The 12,755-nt window shown below is 49.8% G+C and overlaps 1 protein-coding gene across 38 annotated transcripts in view; it reads left to right on the top strand.

The window, feature by feature from the left end:
• Window positions 1-12,755, top strand: part of LOC108030095 (protein MTSS 2) — a 44,918-nt gene that overhangs the window by 30,791 nt on the left and 1,372 nt on the right. For 3 of the 38 annotated variants that reach the window (XM_017102764.3, XM_017102761.3, XM_017102760.3), the window contains exons 3-16: window positions 78-139; window positions 1,455-1,528; window positions 3,660-4,114; window positions 4,177-4,434; window positions 4,553-4,633; window positions 4,743-5,045; window positions 5,441-5,455; window positions 5,633-5,747; window positions 5,890-6,705; window positions 7,152-8,774; window positions 9,825-9,946; window positions 10,097-10,390; window positions 10,534-10,788; window positions 11,023-11,356. In XM_017102764.3, the coding sequence (XP_016958253.3) occupies window positions 78-139; window positions 1,455-1,528; window positions 3,660-4,114; window positions 4,177-4,434; window positions 4,553-4,633; window positions 4,743-5,045; window positions 5,441-5,455; window positions 5,633-5,747; window positions 5,890-6,705; window positions 7,152-8,774; window positions 9,825-9,946; window positions 10,097-10,390; window positions 10,534-10,788; window positions 11,023-11,356 (4,807 nt within the window). Of the gene's footprint in view, window positions 1-77; window positions 140-1,454; window positions 1,529-3,659; window positions 4,115-4,176; window positions 4,435-4,552; window positions 4,634-4,742; window positions 5,046-5,440; window positions 5,456-5,632; window positions 5,748-5,889; window positions 6,706-7,151; window positions 8,775-9,824; window positions 9,947-10,096; window positions 10,391-10,533; window positions 10,789-11,022; window positions 12,494-12,755 lie in introns of those variants that run through there. The other 35 variants (XM_017102757.3, XM_017102751.3, XM_017102753.3 and 32 more) reach the window with 29 other exon arrangements.

Genomic DNA, 12,755 nt, shown 5'->3' with positions numbered 1-12,755 from the left:
AATCATTGGATACGCTGATTGTTTGTTGGCCAACTTGAACAACTAGTCAACTAATTTATTCTTTTCCTCTATTGCAGAACACTTCGCCACTGTGGGAGGACTTTGTGGCTAAGGCCGGAAAACTGCACACATGCTTGAGGTGAGTACTATATATTGGATATACAATCTGTTTTTCCATTCTGTAAAATGTTTTTTCGGACTTTAACGAGATTTTAACAGCGGCAAAACAACCACTGCAATTGCAAAACTTTAGAATGGGAACATCAAGCGAGTGAATAAACAAATTATTCGTTTACCTCAATTTGCTTTTATGCTTTCCACTTCCTCACACACAGGCACACCACGTCTATGATCATTTCTGTGCTTTTTATTTTCTGCTTTTTGTTTCTTCAGTTGCTAAATTTGTTGTTGCTGGGTGGAGACCACCGACACGGTCTCTGGGCTTTTGTTTATTTTATTTTCCCTGTTGTTTTTATGCTCAGACTTGGCCCGAATCCGCTTGCGGACGCGGGTCCCCGCAGCAATGTCTGGGCAGGCATAAGTATATAGCCGCCGCCGAGTAGCGGCTGCATTAATCATTACCCCAAATCCTGTTGACCGAGCTGAAATCACCGAGCTTGCCAAAACTCGCTCCGAGTGTTTGCCCACTGCGCTTGACACACATCTTGACCGGGTTCCCGCGAGGCGAGGACGCTCCCCAGCCACTTGAGCGGATCAAGACCCACAACTGTGGGTACCACCTTTCGATGTACCCCTGACGAGGGTTACGATATTATAGCAAGATATATGAACCACACACATACTTTATTTGTATCTTATAGAATAGTTAAAAACACTTTAAAAATCTGGATATTAATCAACAATGATTTCGAAAACAAGGGATGATCTCCTATAGGCTTTACTAAGAAATGTATTATAATTTTTTTAAGTAATAGCAAACAAGAAATATAGCTAACTTTGCTTGACACTTTTATAGCAGCTAAAAATCGCCTATTTTTAAAAACTAAATTCGAAACTTTTCTTTAAATTTTGGATATTTCCAAAACAGAAAAACTATAAATTTGTCTTCACTGTTTTGTAATGGTAATCTATGGAATTGTAAATTTGACCAACGAAATAGTTACTCTCCCAATAGCAAAATACACACATCCTAACATTTTTTGTTAGTTTTTCTATGCAATTTTAATTTAATATTAGTTCTGAAATATTACAAAATCTCTATAAATGCACTGACTGCTGATGAAGGGGTATTCCGGTCTTCGGTACCCTGCAGCAGCCTCTCTTTAGGCAGTGCGTCTCCTCAGTTATTTTTCTAGCTGTCGCCTAATTGAAATGTCGCCCACGGGCAATTGGAGAAGATGTTTATTAAATCTATCCGGCTGCCCGGGCCCACAGTAATACTCAAAATAATAATAATAATAATGATGTTGTTCTCTGCTCTTTTCCATTCGCAGGGCCGCCATCCAGGCAATCGCCGCCTATTTGGATGCCTTCCAAAAGATAGCCGATGCGGCGACCAATTCAAGAGGTAAGTTCAAATCGTGGATTTGTCTGGGTGGCTGCCTGGCCCCCTCTTGGTACCGGGGATCCCCTCCGTATCTCTTTCCCCAGCCCATTATTCATGCGTCTGCTCACAGTCGGCGGCGGTCATCGATCTGATTTTTATTTTTTACACATTCACGCTTTCGATGTTTATGCTGTGGATTTTTTCCCCTTCTACGACGAATGGCGATGTGGCTGTTCTGTCTGAGCTCACGCATTTCGCTGCCTCTGCTATTTATATTTATTTATTGGCTGCCATGCGTCGCACTCATCGAGTGCCCGATTATGCAATGTCCGAGGTCCGACTCTGCTCACATAGAACACCATTTCGACCGGGACGGGAAATGCGAAAAGTGCCAGATGGGAGAGCTTTGATCATACGTACGTCCCCCGGGGGAAAATCAAGTAGCTTGTACTTAGCACAAGACCTGTCTTTTGCCGTTGATGCCTTGCAATTGTCACTCTCCAGTCAGCTACAGTTGCAGTCCCCTGAGTGGAAAATCTGGGTTTAGTCATCACCATCATCGTTATATTATTTAAGAATTCTACATTGGCTTTAATTATGGATTTTGTTAGACATTATAGTAGGTAATTAAGTACCTCACTAATGATGTAATAATGTGCTTTAATTTGTTCAACTACTCGTTATTATTCCGCATTCAAAAATTACTATATGCATAAGCGTGCAATTTGAAAATACCACTATAACATGCAATGGATGCATTCCATCTCTACGAGGAGGTGGGATTAAGAGAAATAGCCTCTTCCGTGGCTAATCACTTAATTGGAAAGGTAAAGAAAATAGTTATATTCGATTGATTTATTCCCTATGAATATGCAATTGAAATGCAGAAACTATTTCCCATAGCTGGAATTTCTACATCTTTTAATGAGAAAATACGCCTTCACTGGTGGATAAATCTTTAGATGAGCATTGTAGCAGTCGAAAAACTGGCTTTGTACAGTAACATTTCCTAAATGGTAAATACCAGACATAGCTTTTCAATCATCTCCCCTTCGGAGTTTCGCATTAGCATATATTGATCCAACCCCGTCCAGTTTTTGCGCCCTTCATGGCTCTTATACATCCATGGTGCAAAGTGCATATCCTCGTAATTCCTGCTATTAGTGAGCCACCCCTTCTTGGCACCCAGAACCTGCTGGCCTGGTCGTTTGCACTTGCTAAATGGTTTCATTAGTTTCAGTGGTTACTCGGCTTAGTTCGGTCAAGCATCGGTACAAGTGTCAAGTCTCCTTTGTGTGCCACCCCAATCGAGGGTGGAACGCAACTGGAGGGTCTGGTCTAGATTCTCGATTCGCACTTGCCACATGGCCACCCCGAGTCCTTTAAGGTGGCTGTTTCCCCGGTAATTTCCATTCAATTAGCTGGGATGTGGAGCAGTGCCTCCTGGGTGCCGGCAAGTCAAAGCAGAATCAATAAGCTGCTGCCTGTTTGCCAGATAATTACATATTAAACGAGGATGGCAACAGTCAGGGTTTGAGTCGGAGTTAGAGCTGGGGTCGGAGGCAGTCCGAGATAATCGGGCCGCCTGTCATTTGATGGGGATATGCTGAAGCAGGAGCAGTAGCACTGGCAGTGGCAGTGGCAGTTAGCCTGACCAGTTTTCCCGGATCCGACTTGGGATCTATCTCTGGCATGGCATAATGGGCACACACGGGACCCAAGTCTTTGGAGGAGTGGAGTCCCGAATCGTGTGGCATGCAATGCCATGTCTGCTGCGCCTCCAAATCGAAACGACAGCCCATGGCGTGCGGTTGTTGCTGCATGGCTCTAAACATTTCCGCTGCCAGCTTTGCTACCCATTCTCCAATCCCCGGTGGATGTTCCCCTTCAGTTATTTAATTTGGCAACTGTTTAATATTGCATGCCTGCTTGTTTAAACAAAATCACCCGACGGTTTTATAGCTGCAATTAGGTTTGGCATACGAAATGTGCAAGTTCTAGGCAAAACCTGGTGGGGAAGCAATAAAAATAGTAGATAACGAAACTTTAAGCTTTATCCTAAGGTTTTATAGAGGCGGTAAAGGCTTTAATATATGTGATGTTATTTAATTTTGACTACCTGCCAAACTAATTCCTATAATTCCCCTTGCAGGCGCCTCCAAGGAGATCGGCACTGCCCTGACCCGCGTCTGCCTGCGGCACAAGGCCGTGGAGACGCGTCTGAAGACCTTCACCAGCGCCATCATGGATTGCCTGGTGCAGCCGCTGCAGGACAAGATCGAGGACTGGAAGCGCACGGTGGCCACCATCGACAAGGACCATGCCAAAGAGTACAAGCGCTGTCGCAGCGAGCTGAAGAAGCGCTCCAGCGACACACTGCGCCTGCAGAAGAAGGCTCGCAAGGGGCAGACGGATGGGCTGCAGTCCCTGATGGACTCCCACATGCAGGATGTCACCCTGCGGCGGGCTGAGCTGGAGGATGTGGAGAAGAAGTCTTTGCGTGCGGCCATGGTGGAGGAGCGGCTGCGCTACTGCAGCTTTGTCCACATGCTGCAGCCGGTGGTGCACGAGGAGTGCGAGGTCATGTCCGAGCTGGGTCATCTTCAGGTGGGTAGTGTGGTGGTCAAAAAGCATAGCATCAGTGATTCTAACACATTATACACTTACAGGAGGCCATGCAGTCGATCGCCCTGGTCACGAAGGAGCCCAGTGTGCTACCCCAGGCCTCCGAGGAGCTCATCCACGATGCCAAGGCCAGCATTAATCTGTACCCAGAGTCGCCGGGCGGAGGTTCTGGGTCGCAGGGCGGTGGATGCTCCAACTCGCTGGGCTCTCGAAAGAGCTCCGTTTGCTCCATCAGCAGCATGAACAGCAGCGGCTCGAGCAACTCGCCGGGACACCACCACTATCCGCGCTCCCTGTCGCAGGTGCGTCACCTCAGAGGAGTTCCTCCTGGCCCTCCAATAAATCCGCATCCAGCATTGTGGCGTCCGCTCATTTCTTGGTTTTCATCAACATTTTTTTTTTGTGTTTTCGTTTCTTTAGTTTGTAACGCCCGCAATTCGCTTGAAACCTGGTGAATCCAGTGATAGTGGCTTTTGCTCATCGCCAGCTCTAACAACACAGGTTTTCATTTGTTTTTCTTCTTTTCTTTTACCGAGTTAAAGATACATTATCTGTGTCGTCTTGAAATGAATTAAAGTGTATTAACATGCTTGTTTTCGTCATCCCTCAGACTTCGAATGCAGCGAATCAGACGGCAAGTGTATCCACCTGGCCCCCACATTCCCAGGACGTGGTGGACAACCTGCCACCGACCGCCGACCGTCCGCACACCATTTCGACGGCCTACGAGAAGGGTCACCAGCGTCCGCCGCTGACCGTCTACACGTTCCAGAACCCGGAGACCATTCACGAGTCGGGAAGCTGCCTGAACAACGGATCCGGGCCCCCCAATGGTCAGCCCTCGTCGGGACAGGCCACGCCGGCCACCCAGAAGTCTCCGGCTGCCTCACTTAGTCGGCCGCCCTTGCCAGTTGTAAGTATGGTTGGGCTATACTGTGGACCTTCTATAAAAATATGAATATAATAATAAAGTAGGGATGTAGAATATCATTTTTGATCGACCATTATCTATTTTACTTCCAATGTTAACTCATGGGAAAGTATTAGATATGCAAATATCGTTTTGTATTAAATAATACATTTTTTTATTGTTCGAACTAGTTTTCTTATAAAGTGTATTGCATATTGTGATCTAAATCCTCAGAAGGTACTAGTTTAAAAACAAAATATGTTATTATAAATGGTTAAAGTTACTTATAGCTTACTCCAAAGTAGGAGGATATTCGAATAGACGGGAAACCGACTATTGTCTTTTTACATGCTATTAAGTTGTCTCTCTCATTCTGTTGGCCATGACACGCGCCATAGAAGCCAGCCCACGTGGTGAGTATTCCAGAATCAGAGCCCCGCCTATCGTAGATCAAAAAGCGCGCTCATCTGCATGCGCCTCCCGCTAGACCACTGACAACTAGGTCCCTGAAGTCGCCTCATCTTGATACCCATAATATATATCTTCCTAGATTTTGGCACTGACTAACTGGAGGTTTTCTACCCTTTCAGCGCTGTTCCTCGCTGGAGCGACCGCTTTCGGCCCAGAGTAACCACCGCCAGGGAAGCGGGAGCAACCTGCTGCAGCGCCAGTGCCCCTCACCGATTCCGGCTCATATCACGAAAGGTAAGTAGGGCCCAGCGACCATGTCCTACTTGTCCAGACTGTCTCCGTGTATTTGTGTGCACGCTTACTCCTCGCTAATCCCATCAGACTTACTAATTACCGTGTCCACCCGCATGTCCCTGCTAACATCATCCGCACACAGAGCTGTCCGCAGCACACCATGCACAGCAGCAGCAAAGCCAGCAGCCCCAGACGCCGCCCACCTATGTGAACATGTCCGAGCTGGCCACCATGGCGGCCTTGAAGCTGACCAACCAGCAGCAGCAGCAGAAGCCCTCTCCACCGCCCCTGCAGCAGCAGAGCTCCATCGATTCGACCGGCTCCCAGCATTCCAACGACTCCTCCGGCTCGCATCAGCTCCTCCAGCAGCAGCACCATCAGCAGCAGCAGCAGCATCACTCGCAGCCGAATCACCACTCAGCCACCGCCACACGCTCCCATTCCATATCCTCGACGGCCTCGTCACTGCACTCGCATCCGTCGATCGACTCCACCGTCGCTTGCGGCTCGTTGGTGGGCCAGCCCAACCACAGCACCAGCACCAACACGAACACCACCTCGCCGTCCAGTGGCAGCTCCACGCCACAGAACCATTACTCGCCCCTGCTAACCAACTCCCCCACGTCCACTGCCGCAGGTACTCCGAGCGGCAGCAGTGTAGGTCCCGGTTCCGCACTGGGATTTGTCTACCAGGTCAGCTCCCCGACGCCTCCATCCAGCGAGGTGCTGAAGATCACCGAGCAGACGGCAGCTGGGCAGGATCAGGGGTCGGTGAACAGCGGCGTAGAGGATGCAGATGAGCGGTCGCGGGCCTCTGTTCTGCAGAAGGCCTCCATGTTCGAGAAGGCAGCAGCAGCGGCAGCGGTCTCGCCCCCGGCTCCGAATCAGTCACCAGCAGCATCTTCTCCAGCTTCGGGGGGCGGAGGACGACGATCCGAGGCGGAGCAGCAGGAAATGGGTAAGTAGAATCCGCCACACCAGCTGGATCGTTCAAGATGTAGTGAGATCCTAGCACCCACCTGTCCACTCAGCACCACCAAAGAGCACCTCGATCATGAGATTCCCCCGCCTCCACTTTACTTGTCCAACGCCCATTTTAATTTATAATTGAAGAAAACATATCGTGAATATTCTTTAACCCCCGAATATCTTCTTTTTTGTTTTTCCCCCCCTTTTTTTCTACAACTTTTTGGTTTGTCGTGTAAACGCAACGACAACAAAACTGCACCAAAAACGATTTGAAACCATTGTACTTTTTTGGTTTTGACTCCATGTTCACCCTACCCAAAATCTCTGTCATCTGTAAACTATCAATCACAATGAACCAAATGCACAACAACAACAAAAACAACACCATCTCTAAAATCAATACCAACAATGTATGAAAAAAATATGATCTAACAGACAAGTCTTTCGAAGATTCAATACAAGCACTAAATAATTTAATTGGCGAACTAGACTCGTTCCAACGCGAGATCGATGAGGGCAAGGGCAAGCCGGTGAGCAGCATAATCAGCAGCAGCAACAACAACAATACGACGACCAGCAGCAACAGCAGCAGCGACAACAACAACCTGCCCGCCACCAACAGCCACATCGAGCCCTGCGCCATCAGCAATCAGACAAATTCGAGCGGCTGCGGCACGGACATATCGGACACCACCTCCGACGAACTGGCCGGCGACGAAATGGACGCCAGGCGGCAGGATCGGGATCGGGACATGCTGGGCGCCAGCGATTCGGAGCTGAGTCGCTGCTATGTGAGCGAGACGAGTTCGCTGACCGGTGGCCTAACGGCCGGCGGCTATGAGAATCCCACCTTTGCGCACTTTGTGGCCAATGCGAACCGGGAGGATGTCGTTTCGCTGGATGCCTCCGACAGCGTCTGTCTGGGCCAACCGCGCCACGCCTACGTGGACACGTGCAGCGACAGCGGCAGTGCCGTGGTGGTGATCTACGATCATCAGATACCCAACACCCCTGACATTGAGTTCGTGAAGCAGAACTCGGAGATCGTGGTGCTGCGGACGAAGGATCCGCAGCCGCAAACCCTGCAGCTGCACGAGATGCGCGAGCTGCAGCAGCTGCCGGCCAATCTGGCCGGTTCGCCGGACTCCTCGCCGGACTCGTCTGGTGGCCAGGCACCGGCGACAGCAACTGTGGCGCCCGCCAAGCAGCGACTCTCCTCGTTTCGCGCCACCAGTGAGCAGCAGCTGCAGCTCCTCGGACGCGGAAGTCCGCAAAGAGGTAAAGCAACCGGTGAGCAGGCGGCACAGGACCAGCATTTCCCAGCACAGGCCCAACCCCAGCAGCAGCAGCAGCAGGATAGTGATGGCATTAGCCAGCCAGTAGATCCCATAAGGCGGCAGCTGCCGCCCAAGCCCACCAACTTGAGCATTTTCAATGGGCCCGCGCCCAGTGTGGGAGATAGGCCCCTGGTGCCCCGAAAGTCGGACTTTAAGGCCGATCTAGACGCGAAAATACGCAGGCAAAAGCAGAAGGTTAAACAGCAGTTGCAGCAGCAACAGCAGCAGCAGCAACAATCGCCGCAGCAGCAGCAAGCACCACAAGAACCGCAACACTCACCACAGTCGCCCCCAACCAGAAACTGTAATGTCACTAATAGCCCAGCCGCCAATGTTACTGCATCCGCATCCGCATCTGCATCTGCATCTGCATTCACCGACCAAACTCATAGAATGCCAATCCAAAGTCAGACAGCCACATTCAATCACAAGCAATGCAAGACGCCCGCAACTATGGCCCTGTCATCGCCATCGTCACCATCTCGCGGCCATCTAGCATCCGCATTATCATCGTCATCGCTATCGTCATTACCATTACCAGCCACCACATCATCGCCATCAAATGCTCCGCCATCGATGTTGCCCGCCAGTGACCACCGACCACCCGCCCATCCATATGTGTGCTCCACTGCCCCAGCCAATCCCCATCATGCCAATAGCTTTGGCAATGCCAATGCCAGTCTCAAGCCGTGCATTACGCCCCGGCCGGCCTCGTTGTCGGGTTCGTTTCGATTTGATTTTTGATTTGTTTGGGTTCCTTTGGTTTTTGGCTCTGCTTTTTTGGTCCTTTGTTCGTTTTGGGATCTTTTTTGAAACGACTTTTACTGTGCTTTGGCTCTTTTTTGTTATTCATACTCTTGCAAAGGTTAAAAAGTTGTATACACCTCTTCTAAGCTTCAGTACATGATGTATGTCAGTCATGTTCTTCAGTAACTTTAACATAAATTTATATTTCAATTTTAATTTAAGTATGAATACAATTCTTTATTTTCTTTTTAATTTATAAATTAAAAACTATTTTTTCAAATATAATTGTATTTTAAGTTTCTTTTTTTAGAATTTTATATTATTTTTAAGTAAAATATAACATAGTTGATGTAATTTTCCCAACTATCATCCTTAATATGAGCATATTTTTCTCGAAATTAAGGCCTTCTGTCCATTGTCATATTTGCAAGCGTATTTACACATCGGCTTGCCGAAGTAAACCTTATTTTCGCTTTGTTTTTCTTTGTTATTGTACAAACTTTACTTTACATTATGCTTTAAGTTTGGTGTTTTCATTTTCTGCAATTGGATTTGGTTTCTTTAAGTACTAAGCTCATGCCATTAAGTCACAATCATCACTGTCGAATCATCATCAGACAAATTGAAAAACTGCACGATACTGCCACTAACTGCTAAAGCTTAAGCACTAATTCAGAATCGGCGGATTAAACTCTTTTCGAAATTTGCATATGGGGGAGTCATGGCTTGAATCGAGAGGAATTCCATTTGTTTATTGGATTGATCACAGCTTGCAACGCTTTCTCACTCGCTTGGAGGGTCATTCTCGAGTTTCAGAACAGTCTTTCATAACCTTTCTCGATCTCAGCAGCTCCTAACTCTGCGACTCTCTCTCTAACTTCTGGTATTAGATGGTGTCCTGTGTTTTGTGTGCCAAGTGTATAAACCAGTAACTGTACATAACCTGTGAATAACAGCAGCAACCTAATGACATAGTCTAACTACTTAATGCCCTTTACTGAATTTGGCATTTAAACATTCACAGGAGGAGGAGCAGGCGGTGGCTCCACGCGCATCGCACGTCGTTCGTCCATCAACCAGGCCAAGCCACCGCCGCCAGTGAGACGCAGCTCGTCGGTGACCCCCAGTCCCAATGCCTCGGTCGGGGTAAGTGGATCTTTAATTCTTTAATCTGAACAATAACCAATTAAGTTAGCCACCTAAGTTAGTTGCTAAGTCGCTCGACACTGGGTCACACAGTCTTTGGTTTCCACTATGCTTTTATTCTTTAACTTATGATTTAATTACGCAACGCAGCTGCAGCACCAGCAACCACAACAGCAACAGCACGCCAATCTGCTGCAGCAGAATCACCAGCTAAGCAGCTCCAGCGAGCACTTGCCACCGCCGCCGGCCTTCATGCTGGACGCCGTGCCCCAGATGCCCAGCTCAGCGCTGAAGGTGTCGGAGACGGTGAGAGCCCTGGCAGCCATGCGGCACCAGCCGGCATCGCCTGTGTCGCTCAGACGCATGCAGCAGCAGCAGCAGCAACAGCAGCAGCAACAGCTACACCAGCAACACGTGCAGCAGCAGCAGCAACCCCTCCTGCAGGTGTGTGCACGCGTGTAGGCCACCAGCACCCTTAGATCTCTTCTTCTATATCTTATGATTTCTTTTTATTTCGACTTATGTTTGCTTTGCCACTGTCACAAACACACACACAAACCGAAATCCCCAAACTACCACATACCTAGTCTGTGCACCACAATCCCCTGAACGATGACCCGACCGTCTACTACGACTCCTACTTGGACCTGCACGCCTATGCCCAGGCCCTGGCCAATGGCCAGCAGATGTCCCAGCAGCAACGCTTAACCCACCAGCAGCAGCAGCAGCAAAATCACTATCTGCAGCAGCAGCAGCAAAATCACTATCTGCAGCAGCAGCAGCTGCAACATCAGCCAGCGCAACAACCGCCTGTTTATCAAGCGCCGCCGCCTGTCGATGCCGTAAGTGACCAGCCATGGACTACTAACCAAGACTAACCGCCGTCCACGGGATCGCCTCACTCGCCTAACACGACTGCCCTCCATCCAGCCTAGTTTTAGTGCCACATAGTCATAGATTAGGCTAGAGCTTAGCTTTCTTTTGTCGTGCCTTGGCTAAACTTTTAATTTGTGCCTGTGTTCCTTTCGTTTCTTCTCATGCCACCACCACCATCATTGGCACACATTCCACACCAGACGTTCCGCACTTCATCACCAGCCGCTGGCGGAGGGGGCGGCGGCATCTACGCCCAGCCCAAGCTGGTCAACAGCATGTCCAGCTTCCGCACCAGCAGCCCCAGTCCCAACGGACACGCTCACCCACTGCCACCGACACAGCCAAAGACGAATCCGAACCTAATTGCACAGCTCAATGCACGACTCAGCGGCAAGCAGCAGCAGCCGCACCAGCAGCAGCAGCAGCAGCAGGTCGAGGGGATCTATGGCAACCAACAGGCGCCCGGAGGAGAGTCCATCTACATGCGCAGTGGCTTGTCCATGTCGCAGCCGCCACAGCAGCAACACTATGACGGTAAATCATCAAACCAAATGCAGCAGCAGCAGCATAGAATTTACGCTAGTTTCGGCACCTCATCATCAGCAAAGTCATCGGCCCCTGTGGCGAACAGCAGCACTAAACAACCGTCCATTCTAACACCGACCGCCTCTTTCAATGCATTGCCCCACTTCCCCCTGTCTTCATCCACATCATCGTTGCTATCCAAAGTAGGCTCATTCTCGAACTCTTCATCCGCATCCGCATCCCCACCGCCAACGGCAGCGGCCTCCGGCTCGGCCAACTCGCATTATCAGCCACCGCAGCCGCCGACAGCAGCAGTTGCTGGCAGCAAAGACTTTGCCATCTACTCAAGTTCGTTTACCAAAAATCCAGCAGCTGCGCAAGCGCCGAACATGCGACAGGCCCATTCCCATCAGCAGCAGCAACAGCAGCAGCACTACACCTGCCCGCCTCCACTGGAGGATCCCCCACCGCCGCCCATTTACGCCGCCGGCGCATCGGCCACGATGCCCAAGAAGATGGCCCGCCCGCCCACTGGCCAGCAGAATGCGCATGCGGCCCACCCGAGCGCCTATGCGGCAGCCACGGCCACGCTGCCCAAGAACATGGTGCAGCAGCAGCAGCGCTTGCAGCAACAGCAACACCAGCAGCAGCAATATCAACAGCCGGCAGGCCTGGGCATTGGCAATGGCAATGGCAATGGCCACTTGGCTCAGCGTCCGCAGTTGCCGCTGCCCCAGCAGAAGCTGCGGGCTGCACAGCAGCAACACTTGGCGGAGCAGCAGCAGCAGCATCAGCAACGCCAGCCGCCCATACCTTCACGCCACTCGAGTGTGCAGCAAAAGATATTCGTCTCGACAAACCCATTCATACAGACAACGGCCGTCAAGTTTCACTCGCCCTCTGCCTCGCCCACTTGCGGCTCGCCAGTAACTGGATCTGGGTCGGGATCTGGGTCCCTGGCCAGCATTTACGCCACAACCTCGCGCGGAGGCCACCACCAGCAGCAGCAGCAACATGCTCACCAGCAGCAACTGCAGCATCAGCAGCAGCAGCACTACTATCGCGATGTTGCTGGGGGCAACAGCAATGGCGGCAATGCCTACTATAACCACAATGCCCATGCCCATTCCCAGGCACATCATTCAAGTAAGCGCGCGAGCTGGATTTAATTCGATTCGATTCGATTTGATTTTATTTCGTATGATTTTGTTGCAAAGAATGAGCGCTGTGTTCAATATTTCTGTTATGTTTGCTGATTTTCGATTTCTCTCGATTGAAAGAATTAAATTTTGGTTTGTTGTTAGCCCTAAGTTTTCCTTTGGCGCATGCTGCTTATGTTGTTTTTGATTTTGTTTCGAAAGTGTGCTGCCTATTAACCCGATTGAGATTGTGTCAAGTGCGTCTGGAA

This window comes from Drosophila biarmipes, chromosome 2R (assembly GCF_025231255.1).
Source record: "Drosophila biarmipes strain raj3 chromosome 2R, RU_DBia_V1.1, whole genome shotgun sequence".
In the NCBI taxonomy this organism is placed as follows: Eukaryota; Metazoa; Arthropoda; class Insecta; order Diptera; family Drosophilidae; genus Drosophila; species Drosophila biarmipes.
Note: the sequence above shows the minus strand (reverse complement) of the source record. Positions and strands in the feature narration are given on the sequence as shown.